General features: G+C 40.8%; 1 protein-coding gene across 8 annotated transcripts in view; it reads left to right on the top strand.

The window, feature by feature from the left end:
- LOC126199060 (tyrosyl-DNA phosphodiesterase 2-like) overlaps nucleotides 1–12,604 on the top strand; it is a 174,825-nt gene extending 162,221 nt beyond the window's left edge. For all 8 annotated transcript variants that reach the window (XM_049935838.1, XM_049935783.1, XM_049935820.1 and 5 more), the window contains one exon: nucleotides 12,079–12,604. In XM_049935838.1, the coding sequence (XP_049791795.1) occupies nucleotides 12,079–12,369 (291 nt within the window). In that variant the 3' untranslated portion in view covers nucleotides 12,370–12,604. The remainder of the gene's footprint in view (nucleotides 1–12,078) is intronic.
- Nucleotides 12,605–13,489: the final 885 nt, after the last annotated feature.

The following is a 13,489-nucleotide window of genomic DNA, read 5'->3' as shown; positions in this document are numbered from 1 at the left end:
AGGCATTGTAGAAAATATGACAGAATTAGCCAAATGATCACAAAATCTGTTGCTGCCATGGATGTGACACCAAGAAAAAAATATATGCTTAAATCAGACCAAATGCTTGACTATATAAAAGAAATTAGACACACAGTTCTCTGAAAATGCTTCCTATTTGCAGTACCACTGCAATATTTGCAGTAGAATTTGCTTTATCGAGCTGTGTGTATGGACATGCAATCTGAGGTGTAGGTGCCAAGTGTGGTGACACGGGAACGCTTGTACCAAGATTTATTTTCTGCTCCACTCTGTTTATCTATGTATGCTACATCATCATGACACCTCTGTGCTCAATGTAATTTTAATGTAAACAAACCAGTCAGAGAAACAACGTACGTATAAGCATTAATGCATTATGTATTTGTAGATTATCTGTGAAATGTATGCAGTCTGAACAAAAATAAAGAAATGAAAACTCAAGCAATCAAGTTGGGTACAAGTGTGTCCTGTTGCACTTTTCATTATTAGTAAAACATGAACAGACACGAAATCTAACAGCAGGAATTGAACCTGTTACATTCTATTTCCTACTATGTGAAATGCACTGAATGGGAGGGTGGGGATGCAAGTATGACAAAATAAACATACTTCACAGAGGAAATAAACAAATTCCTGACAATTCATGGTGTTGCCATGGCATTGTCTGTAAGTTACTGAAAACATCATCCTCAACAACATCAGAAGCTGCAGCATCACCATCGGCAGCAGTAATAACATCAACATCACTTTTGAAGGATGAGGAGTCAATAAAAGCAACATTGTGTAGTACTGTGAGCAAATGGAAAATTATGCCTGCTCTTCATCCAAAGGATTTTTTAGTCTCCGACAAAATAAGATAGAAACCTTCAAGGTACGGTTTCGTAATCCACCACCAAAATATTCAGTCCATTAGAAATAAAGTCCAGCAACTACAAGTGGAACTATAGACACCTCACTCGTCTGCATCACAAAACATTGGTGTAGAGCACCTTAAATAAGTCGTAATGGTTTAAACTCTTATGATTTAGCATGTCAGTATAGCAGAACCTTTATGTGGGATGGTGGGTCATGCATGTATGTTAAGCAAGGGATTATGTATGAAGTCAGAAATGACATTATTTCATAAAGTGAAGAAAAACATCTAGAAATATCAACCATAAAAATATGGGACACAAACATGTTCCAAAGCCTAACCATATTATGTATACACCATTCAACTAGCATTGATATGGAAATTTTCATCGCAAAATTGATCCAGGTCTTAAACATAAATTGTCACCCAAGCAAAATAAATTGCAACATCATGTTACACATCCTGATTAAAAGCAGCAGTGTGTAGCAGCTCATCCATAAAAACTGAACAATTTGCACATGTACTTTCTATAATCGGTTATGGTATAACCTTCTGGGAGGTAAATAGGCAGAATATATAAACAATTAAAATAACAGAGTGCTATACATACTATATTAACCAGAAGCAAGAGAGCTCACTGCAGAGTGCTGTTTAAAAAATTGGGTATCCTGACAGTTCCATGTGAATACAATTTTCAAACAGTGAGATACATAAAGAAAAATATTGACCAGTACCCAACCAATAGTTGCTTTCATGAACATGGAACCACATCTAGCCACTACTTACACCTCCACAGGAAAAACAAAGTAAAAATCAAAAATAGTGTGCTACATAATGAAATAAAATTGCACAATAAGAACAGTGAGATATCTGCAAAACTTGATAACATGAGAAAGTACATAAAAAGAAATAGTATCTTTGTAGAGGGCTTCAAACTTGCATGTCAGTCCTAAGCTTCTTCACTTTCCTTGAATCTAATTTGGACTTACTTGCCTTATCATTATGCATTTTCTCAAAATTGTTAATAAGTATTCTGTTGGCACAGAGAGATACATATTCTAGTTTGCTTAACAATGTGTTGTGAAGCAAACATATACATTCAGCATTATCCACTGCTTTCACAACTTTTGACATGCATATCTTCTGAGAAATGGAAAGCTGTTTGCCACATAACAAATTGCTGAATAAAGTCATTCACAAGCAGAGAGAGTGTATATCACACTATCCCAACTGTGAACACTACTGTCTCTGTAGGCAAAGTCAGTTTACCCCTGTCCTGTTCCTTCACAAAGTTGTAAGAAGAATCTACCTCAACTTCTTTGTGCAGTTGCAACCATTCAGTACATTTGTCACACTTAGATTTCTGAAGGGCTTTCCTAGCTGCAGAACCTCCTATGTATGTCAAAATAGGTAACATGGTAAGTGGAATATCAACCATACCGAAGGTGATGTCCATAATATCAGAAAAAAATGCAAATGTCAATATCACAATCTAGCTGCTGTTGGGCAGGAATCGTGTGTTTCAAGTGTCCATTATCATTTTGAGCTGCAAACAGTACATCATTTTTGAATCTTAATTTTCTTTCATTTTCTAAAACTTGGATGTAGCTAATGTAGTAATTTGCCCCACTCAGCTGTCGGTAGCACCCAAAGTGGCCCTCTAAATCATCATTTTCCTAGCAATATGTGTTCAATGTCATATTTCTCAAATAAGTATGGAATTATCTGCAGAAAAGATTCAGTTGTTAATATTAAAGACTGGAATGTCTGTGATGTTAAAGCATCAGTTATTGGAACAGATACTCTCCAAACTTTTAGCAAATGGCACAGATTATTTAGAAATGTCACCTGATTGTCTGTTGTCTTCCTGCTGGCTTCTCTGTAAGGATCATTGAATCCCTGGCCTTCAAATACACTTCTAACATTCACAGTCTTCCACCAGTTCACAATCGACTGAAGGAAAGTCACTGTCTGATTTATCTCCTCAGTAACATTAGGCAAGTTCTTTGTTGCATATTTCAAAGCTACTAAATCATTATCATTGAAAATTTTCAAAGCTAATTTCACATTTTGTTTCTGAATAGACGATGGATACAGCACTCTAGCTGATAGTGTGTGGCCATATTTGACTAAAGAGTTTCTTTCTTTCTCATATACCAACTCCAAATGCTTATACTGTGCTGTCAATATTACTGAATGATCAGTCATGTCAGGAAACAGTAACACTTTATTAACACTTCTTTTTGTCTGCCAATTGTTCCTGACACATTTCAGGATATGTACAGTATCAAACATAAAAAAAAAAGTTTCTTGGAAGAATCTAGAGGGTGTTCAATACTGGGTTGGAGAATTCTACTGGGGGTGAACAGTTCATATGCCTTCCTGTTTACACCATTGTTATCTGTTATCAGACTAACAACTTTGAAGCCCACTCTTTCCACCAAGCACGGGACATTACTGATCAAAGATTTCAGCTCTTCACTTTTCATTTTAGCTACTGGTATAATTGCTACAACATCAACATATTTAGACAAGAGAGGAAACCGTAAAAACCTGTGCTGCTTTGGCACACATCTCAGGATGAAAAACCTACTCCCATGTATTGAGCCAGATTTAAATGAAAGCTGTGGTTGCACATAAATCTCATCTAACAAGAGACACTAACAACTCATGTTTTTTAAAAAATATTTTACCCTCTTTTTTAAATAAGGACTCGTTTGAACTGATGAAGTGACTAACTGGTAATTACAAATTAGTTTCTGCGGGGTTTGTGGGTGGGGTAAAAACATTAAATCACATTTCCTCAAGGCGTTGTATGCACTGTCAGTGGCACATTGCTTGTATGTACATTCTGTAATGGTCTCGTTGCCATAGTGTCTGTTGTTTTGGAGATTTGTGATACATGAATTTGTTCTACAGTAAATTTCAGCTGCGCATTTTCATCATAATTTGGGATAGTCTGCAGGCAATTGACAGCACAGTTTAATTTATTTGTAACAGTAGACAAAATTTCTCCTTGCTCAACCATTGACATTACATTTTCTAAAATGTTAATGGAAGTTATTTTCTTCACATCATTGATGGATGCCTTAATTGCAAAATGAATTCCTTCACTAACATTTACCCTAAAGCTCAAATCACTGTTAAAAGTGATGAATGCAGTAACACAAGGCATTCTCCTGTCTAATCCCAAAAGACAGGTATGCAATTTTCCATCACCTCTAATCACAGACCATTTTTTGCTTCAAATTTTCTGTCCTCCTACCACACAGAAACGTCATTGAGACATCAAAGTGAATTTTGTTGGAGGTGTAAGTTGTTTGAATCAATACTGTCCTAAATAGCTTTTTGAAGATTATCGTCTTCCGCATCATCAAGACGCCTCATTTTTGTAATTGATTTAGAACAGTATGAGGGAGTGTTGGGAAAAATAGTTGGCACAGCATTTTCGGTGAGTTTTGGGATTATTCTGGGAAATTCTTTCAGTTGTCCTCTGTCCATAATTATGTCCCATCGAATTACATATGATTCATCGAAGTGTTTTACACAAATATTTGGCCATGTTAGTTTGGTTAAGTCTGTTGGGATATTTCGAAGCCACAGTGCACATTGACTCTTCTCAGATGGCAAAGAAAATATAGTCGTTCTCTCAGTTTCGGAATCATAATTCAACCAACAGCCGAACACACTACATCAATGTGGCATTTCAAGAGTTCCAGATCTAGAAATAAAATGAAACAGTATTTCAGTGCATTACGTCGAAGTTACAGTGAAGTTTAAGATCTCTAAATCATGTCAGGTTAAACACACACAGACAGTTAGAATCTTCTAAAGTAGTAAACGAAGATGCATTTGAGGTTAACATATCTTGCGTACAATTATCAATGTTTCGCACACACCACCGTAAATATAACAAATTGTTGATGTATCACTACTACACATACACATATACACACGTATTCTGTTGATGCACTTAGTTAGAATTCACTTTTGTAGTACCAAAAACACACACACCAAATAGCAATGCAATACACACGTTGCTTCCACTAGCAAAACGAGACGCTGAGTGTGACGTCACGTTCACGCGCCGTGGCCTGTATTTCTCGTTGGCCGCGGTATGAGAACTGTGTGATGAGTGCGCAGAGGGTAGTGGTGAGCAGGCAGCAAATTTAATCATGCTGCCAATCATGGTAATCTTTGCCACATACTTTAGCTTTTTAGAAATTCTTTTGATAAATTCAGTGTTCTATTCATGCTCCGTAAAATGAGCTGCTCCCTCAGCTATATAGGCAAGCAGACCTCGTCCAGCCATGCAGGGAAAACTAGTGTGCTGGGTTGGAGGCTGCTAGAGAGATGACAGCCCCAAAACCCATGCTAATCACTGCAAACAGCTGTGGCTCCAATGCTACTATATCAAATGTAGCTCCTACGGTGTTGCCTGTAACGGCAGGATGTACACAGCTGATAATAAACTCTGGCAATGGAAAGGACAATCCTGACAGTGCTGTAGATTTGGTAAATGCACTGGAAAATAAAATTATCGATTTCAATAAAGAAAAGTAGTACTTTAATTAATCATATTGTTAGTGTGGTGTGGCACAGGCAGGGAGAGCGTCATGCAATTGTGATGTGTCTCAACATTCAGGTACTACGTCAAAACAATCACATGAAGCATCTACTACAGTAACATCTGGACGAAGGCCAATGATGCTAACCGAGCGAGGTGGCGCAGTGGTTAGCACACTGGACTCGCATTCGGGAGGACGACGGTTCAATCCCGTCTCCAGCCATCCTGATTTAGGTTTTCCGTGATTTCCCTAAATCGTTTCAGGCAAATGCCGGGATGGTTCCTTTGAAAGGGCACGGCCGATTTCCTTCCCAATCCTTCCCTAACCCGAGCTTGCGCTTCGTCTCTAATGACCTCGTTGTCGACGGGACGTTAAACACTAATAACCACCACCACCAATGATGCTAGATTATATGGAGAGGGATGCAGTGATGAAGCAATGAAGACACAGGCCCATTTCTGTCTATTCGCTGCTGTGAGACACTGGCCGCCTAACCACCAAATGTGTTCCCAGACAATAACATTGCCTACAAAGTGCAGCTTCAAATGTCAAAAGTAAATTATAGCGTTGTCTGGACTAGTGCATTTTTCACTCAATAGTTATAGCATACTGTTGCTGCCTGTGACCTGGTTGTGATTGTTTTGATGGTAGTTTAAGTAAGGTTAGCCAAAACCAGCAGATTGATGTGTTTGTCCATTTCTGGAATAGAGCATTGTGCCAGGTTTCAAGCAGGCACCTCACTTCTTTTCTTTGGAAAAAAGTACTGCAAAAGATTTAGTTGGAAGATTTGAGGCAGGTGCATCCCAATCTAAGATAAACCTGAAAAGGCAAGTTGTTCAGGTGTCCATGGAGTCCCTAATGTTAAAAAGCATTCCTAAGAGAACTGAAAAGCGAGCTTAAAGTCTAGGGTATCCATATCCCGTGCTTTTGAACTTTCATACATATGACATACATACATCACATGTTACCTACAAGGCAGGTTGTACTAGTGTTGGCTGAAACCGTGTACCTTTTCTGCGACCTTTATATAATCATTTAAAAGCATCCCTTCCCGCCAAGCTAATTTCAATAATGTTAGTCACATTGGTTTTCTCACATAAGTTTTGCGCTGTTTGATGAGTGGAAAATAAAATGGTGGCAGTCTGGGTTCCGATATTAATGGCTGTTGAAAAATATGTGATAAAGGATAAAGAAGGAATAGAACTAAGTAAAACCAAAATCTAAAGTTGCTACTGAATTCCTAAGAGTCATAGCTAGTAATGTTTGTGCGTATCTTTGAAGAACAAGATGTTAAGTCTATCTCCCTCTTTGATTTTGAGACTGACTGCTCAGGTTGAGCCATTTCCAACTAATATGGCAGATGCCCCCTTAGCTCCCTGCCTCTGTATGTTTGGGCAGAATCAGAAAAAGCTCTGGGTCAATGTGACTTAACAGAAAAAGATAGCTTGAATGGGTATTTTAAATTTATGAAGAGTATGTTATCCAAAATTTTGGATAAATCACCCCTGGTGAATTCTTTTGCATAGGGCATTGTATGTTTAGACACAGAAGTGACAATTAACACCAATGTTGAGAAGAGATGGTTAGGCATATCATTGACGTATCTCACTACCTTAAATAATACTGGAGGTCATGAGGCTGATGCCATTGCCTGTGAGTTCCAAAATCTATTAGTGGTCATGCTAGTAAAGGAAATCAGAGTTTGATGGGTATTGCATTTGCCCCCAATCAATTCTGGATAGTGGTATTTGGGGGTAAGAGTGGACATGAACATTTGAAGACGTGTCAAGGTTGCACGCATTCTCGTCCATGGAAATGCCATTGTTGAAAGAGATTTGTCCGATAACTCCTTGCTGGCCGCGGTGGTCTAGCGGTTCTAGGCGCGCAGTCCGGAACCGCGCGACTGCAACGGTCGCAGGTTCGAATCCTGCCTCGGGCATGGATGTGTGTGATGTCCTTAGGTTAGTTAGGTTTAAGTAGTTCTAAGTTCTAGGGGACTGATAACCACAGATGTTAAGTCCCATAGTGCTCAGAACCATTTGAAACATTTGATAACTCCTTTCTGATCAGGAATTTAACAAAAACCTATCCATAGTACTTCATACCATTCACCATGTGGCCAGTGTCGCTGGGATTGTTATATCTGTACCCTTCACAAAGTAGTTAATACATTGCATGTGAAATGCACATGGTAAGTACCATAGGTAAGAAAGGGCAGTTGAGTGACTTCACTTAATGTACATGTACTGCTCTGTTATTGTGCCTTTGAGTTGCTTCATTCAAATAGTACACTCCTGGAAATGGAAAAAAGAACACATTGACACCGGTGTGTCAGACCCACCATACTTGCTCCGGACACTGCGAGAGGACTGTACAAGCAATGATCACACGCACGGCACAGTGGACACACCAGGAACCGCGGTGTTGGCCGTCGAATGGCGCTAGCTGCGCAGTATTTGTGCACCGCCGCCGTCAGTGTCAGCCACTTTGCCGTGGCATACGGAGCTCCATCGCAGTCTTTAACACTGGTAGTATGCCGCGACAGCGTGGACGTGAACCGTATGTGCAGTTGACGGACTTTGAGCGAGGGCGTATAGTGGGCATGCGGGAGGCCGGGTGGACGTACCGCCGAATTGCTCAACACGTGGGGCGTGAGGTCTCCACAGTACATCGATGTTGTCGCCAGTGGTCGGCGGAAGGTGCACGTGCCCGTCGACCTGGGACCGGACCGCAGCGACGCACGGATGCACGCCGAGACCGTAGGATCCTACGCAGTGCCATAGGGGACCGCACCGCCACTTCCCAGCAAATTAGGGACTCTGTTGCTCCTGGGGTATCGGCGAGGACCATTCGCAACCGTCTCCATGAAGCTGGGCTACGGTCCCGCACACCGTTAGGCCGTCTTCCGCTCACGCCCCAACATCGTGCAGCCCGCCTCCAGTGGTGTCGCGACAGGCGTGAATGGAGGGACGAATGGAGACGTGTCGTCTTCAGCGATGAGAGTCGCTTCTGCCTTGGTGCCAATGATGATCGTATGCGTGTTTGGCGCCGTGCAGGTGAGCGCCACAATCAGGACTGCATACGACCGAGGCACACAGGGCCAACACCCAGCATCATGGTGTGGGGAGCGATCTCCTACACTGGCCGTACACCACTGGTGATCGTCGAGGGGACACTGAATAGTGCACGGTACATCCAAACCGTCATCGAACCCATCGTTCTACCATTCCTAGACCGGCAAGGGAACTTGCTGTTCCAACAGGACAATGCACGTCCGCATGTATCCCGTGCCACCCAACGTGCTCTAGAAGGTGTAAGTCAACTACCCTGGCCAGCAAGATCTCCGGATCTGTCCCCCATTGGGCATGTTTGGGACTGGATGAAGCGTCGTCTCACGCGGTCTGCACGTCCAGCACGAACGCTGGTCCAACTGAGGCGCCAGGTGGAAATGGCATGGCAAGCCGTTCCACAGGACTACATCCAGCATCTCTACGATCGTCTCCATGGGAGAATAGCAGCCTGCATTGCTGCGAAAGGTGGATATACACTGTACTAGTGCCGACATTGTGCATGCTCTGTTGCCTGTGTCTATGTGCCTGTGGTTCTGTCAGTGTGATCATGTGATGTATCTGACCCCAGGAATGTGTCAATAAAGTTTCCCCTTCCTGGGACAATGAATTCACGGTGTTCTTATTTCAATTTCCAGGAGTGTATTTAAATTTTATTCTTAGATCTCTTTGTAAAATATGTAATTTTTTACTGAAATAGATAATCAGATTAGGGAAGGATGGGGAAGGAAGTTGGCCGTGCCATTTCAAAGGAACCATCCCGGCCTTTCCCAGAAGCAGGACGCAGGTTTGAACCGTTGTCCTCCTGAATGTGAGTCCAGTGTATGAACCACTGTGCCACCTCACTCAGTATACAGATCTGCAGCTTGTCATGGTAACAAGCTGGTGACTATTTTCATTTTCCCATCACCTTGGTAGTACTCCACAGCAGCAAGTGTCTTTAAGATGTATGGAAGCCAGAAAATGATGTTGGAAGGATGAGGCAATTGCTCTTGTATTTGTTCTAAACTCAAAATGAATTGTTGCAGCAGCAGCAATAAGGCACAGAAAATTATTATAAAGTGGTAAATTGTGCTTGACAGACAGACCGTTTAAATGACTGCCATGCTGATCACTGCAGAAGCCTCGAGTAGTTATAGATTTAGTGCAGTACAGGAGAAATTGCACTCCTGCTTCAGTTTTTAATGCAATATTTTCTGACTTTTTAAATGAGCAACACAGCAGACTCTGTTATTTGCTCTGTTGTTTTCCAAGATTATGTCCTCAAGATTCTGTTGCCTCCAGAGTTCACTGTATTTGATGCCGAACTATCAGCAATCAATAGTGTTGGAGCAGATGAGATGTGCCATGCCTGCTAAATTCCTCATCTGTTCTGACTCCCTAAGTGCCATTCAGTCTCTGCAGTGCTTGTATCCAGCTTATAAAGTCACTCAAGATATCCAGGATGCCCTCAGGCTACAACAGCTGGGAAAGAGGTGTCATTTTTCTGGGTACCAGGGCACGAGTCTTTCAGGGAATGGAAGGGCAGATGTAGTGGCCAAGGAGGCACCTCTTGACCCTTAGTTCAGTGTACCATCCCCCTGCATGCTCTCGTCTCATGTCATCAATGGGAAGATGAGTGGCTGCAAGTGACAGCCAAAGAACTCCCTGTAGTAAAAATCCTACAGCGCAGCAGTGGAGTACCTCCTTCCAGCCACTGAGACAGGATGAGGTTCTCCTTACTTATCCTTGTATAGGCCATAGCCATATGGCATGGGGCTTCTTGCTCTGACCAGAGAACAGCTACAGATTTGCTGACAGATCAGCCTTCTATTTTGGGTAACATTCACACGAATGTGGTAAGAGTTGTAAGGTTTTGTCATATGTCCAACTCATTTTCTAAAATTTAAGGTATATGTTCTTAATGTGTTAACAGGGTGATAGGTTCACCCATGTTTTTTGTAAGTGGTCACCATTCGCATTTCCCTGTACCTTTCTTTTAGTGCTTCTATGGTGTTAACTTCTGTTTTAATCATAGGTGTAGCACCTTGTGTAGCTCAACACGAGTGAAGTGCAAATGAGTGTCATTTTATAGATTTTCTTCTCACTGTGTGCAACAACTTGGAGACTTATCCACATTCTCTTGTTTTTATGGGGAACTGATAACGTCTCTGTTGAGCGCCCATAAGCTCCAAGACACACACAAATATACCGCGTTGTTTATTGGGGGTTAATTCATGCGAATCATGCAGAATATCACGAAACACCTTTACATTTCTCATGGTCTGTTGAGGGACAAACTAGCAACACTTATTGACTGTTCCGAAACCTATATTCATTTGATCTCTCGTATTGCATTTCTGTGGGCCATTGTCTTTGGCTCTTCAGTGTCATGATTTGTCCTAATTGATCATAAAGATCGATACACCTTTGTATTCATACAATGTCAAGAAATGCTGTGCAGAGAGTACTCTAGTGTTAAATTACCTGTTAGCATAATGACCACACTATTTCAGAAACTACAGTCTGACAACTGTGATTTCATTGAGCATTTCTTTGTAAAATACAGGTAGAACCAAAAATGAGTTGATTCCGCCATGAAGATTTTTGTGTCCAGTATACATTATTTTAACTGTTTCTGTAAGCAGAATGTCTGCTTTATTTGAGAAGACAGTACCAATCTTGTGTTGTATGTCTATCATTTGCACATAAACAGCTCTCATACGTTGTTATACTTTCAGGAATAAGTAGTCAAAAGGTAACATGTAAGTTGAACGAGATAGTTTTAAACTATATTTTTCAGTCATTATGAGCAGAGAAATCAAACCAAAAATGTTCTCCCTTCGCCATAGTGTTCCTTTATAGAACCATGCTTAAGGAGGTTTCAGTCTAGTGCTTTACATTTAGTGCACTCTCAAACTGCTGTGTTAGAAGACTTCTGAGTTAAACAAATTGAACAACTGACAGTTAAAAAAACAACAACCACCACCATTGGCAACCAGAAATGGGGGTCGTGTGTGTGTGTGTGTGTGTGTGTGTGTGTGTGTGTGTGTGTGTGTGTGTGTGTGAGTGAGTGTGAGAGAGAGATCTAATTTTTGGCCAAAAGCTTACTTGTTTGACAGTCTTTTTGCTCTGCCTCTCTGTGACTCAACATCTCTGCTGTATGGTGAGTAGCAATCTAACCTTTTTCATAATTACACAATTTCAGTTTTGCTTCAAGAAAACAGGTAAACAAAATTTTCTCATAAACCACAGTTCTGTGTGTAACACTAAAACTTATAATAGACTGGATAAATATGAAGCAAAGGAGGGGAACCTGTAATATCTCATAATTGATACGAAAGAGTTGTTACATTGTTGCATGCTAAACTGTATTGCAGTCTGTCGATGAGATGGGCCATGACAAATATAAACTACTTACAGTAAATTTCCGTTGGCTTGTAAGGCACTGCATATGTAACATGTTCACTTGAACTCCATCAATCTCCCCCCACCCCCCCCCCCACCCCCCAAAAAAAAAAAAAAAAAAAAAAAAACCACTCACTCAGTTGTTTAAACACAGTTTTCATATATTTTTCTTTTGTTTCAGCTTACAGCAGCTGGAGGTCTGCCTCCTGGTGTCGATGATCTTTGGATTTCTTGTGGATCACGGAAGACTTGCCAGTATACCTGGGACATGTTGCGTAATACAAATGTTGAGTTTCCTGGGAAATATAAACCTCGTTTCCGTTTTGATAGATTGTACTTACGCAATTCTCATAAAAAATCTGTTGTGCCACAGTTTTTTGGCCTTGTTGGTATCGAAAAAGTAACTAGAACTCAGTCGTATCCAAGTGATCATTGGGGTATCCAGGTACACTTTACTATTGAAAAGAGGTGAATAAATGTGTGCTTATTGCTTCATTTTTAGTGTTTTTTTTAACTATATATGCAAGAAAATAGCAGACTTGAAGACTTTCGTGTTACTCACTGTGGTGTTATGAGGCAAAAAACATTTTTGGTTTATGTTTAGGAAATTATTTTGTTGAATTACTTAGACATTAACAGTATTATCAGATGTATTGTGATTTTTACATTTTCTTAATATTTCAGTAAATAAATGGATAGAGCTCCAATTTTAAAGTTTTTCTGTTCTCTCTCTACACACACACACACACACACACACACACACACACACACACAAACGTGACTCAGCGTCTCCTCCGCTAATGGTGAGTAGCACCTTTCCTTCTCATAATATAGAGACGACAATACTTCACACATACACACTAATGTCACTTACAGTTTTGATTGTATATGTCTGTTTTGATGATATTGGTGGAGATTAGTGGAGAACGCACCCACTGGAAATGTGCACAATTAGTGAGTTTCAATACATTACCTGTTAAGTGAGCAATTGAAGATGTCAGCACATCAACCATGTTCATGCTAATGGTAACGGAATAAAAGTGTGTCAGAATTTATTTCTGGTGTGAGAAAGACACAATTGTTCACTTTGTAGTGTCCCAATTTTACGTTGAGAAGGGTCTAGAGCAAGATGCTCAAATTCTGTCGTATTGGGTTCAGTTCCTGTTGCAGCCTTGATGGAAGGAGTGGAATAGGATGCACTCAGCCTTGTGAGGCTAATTGAGAAGCTCCGGTGTACAGAAAGGTGACAACAACTGAGACAGTGGTGTGCTGACTCTGTTCCCCATACTGCATCTGAATTATGCTATGTGGCAGAGGATGACGCAGCTGCTGGTGGGTATTGCATGGTCCTCGGGGCTACTCAGAGAGCTAATTTTTTGATGCTTCATGGGGGGAAAGTGTTGTTTACTGATGTGCAATAAAATTAATGCATTTATGGGCAAACTCCTTTAGTTTTGTACAGGAAAGCTGACTTTTTAAATGTCTTTCACAGCAGTTACCTCCAAGATACATTACAACAACAAAAGGTGTGCACTACTCTGCTGTTGTGAGATGACGTTATAGAGCCACATAGCCTAGAAAATAAATTGATA

This window comes from Schistocerca nitens, chromosome 1 (assembly GCF_023898315.1).
Source record: "Schistocerca nitens isolate TAMUIC-IGC-003100 chromosome 1, iqSchNite1.1, whole genome shotgun sequence".
Lineage (NCBI taxonomy): Eukaryota > Metazoa > Arthropoda > Insecta > Orthoptera > Acrididae > Schistocerca > Schistocerca nitens.
The sequence above is the reverse complement of the archived record's forward strand: the minus strand, read 5'-3'. Positions and strand labels throughout refer to the sequence as shown.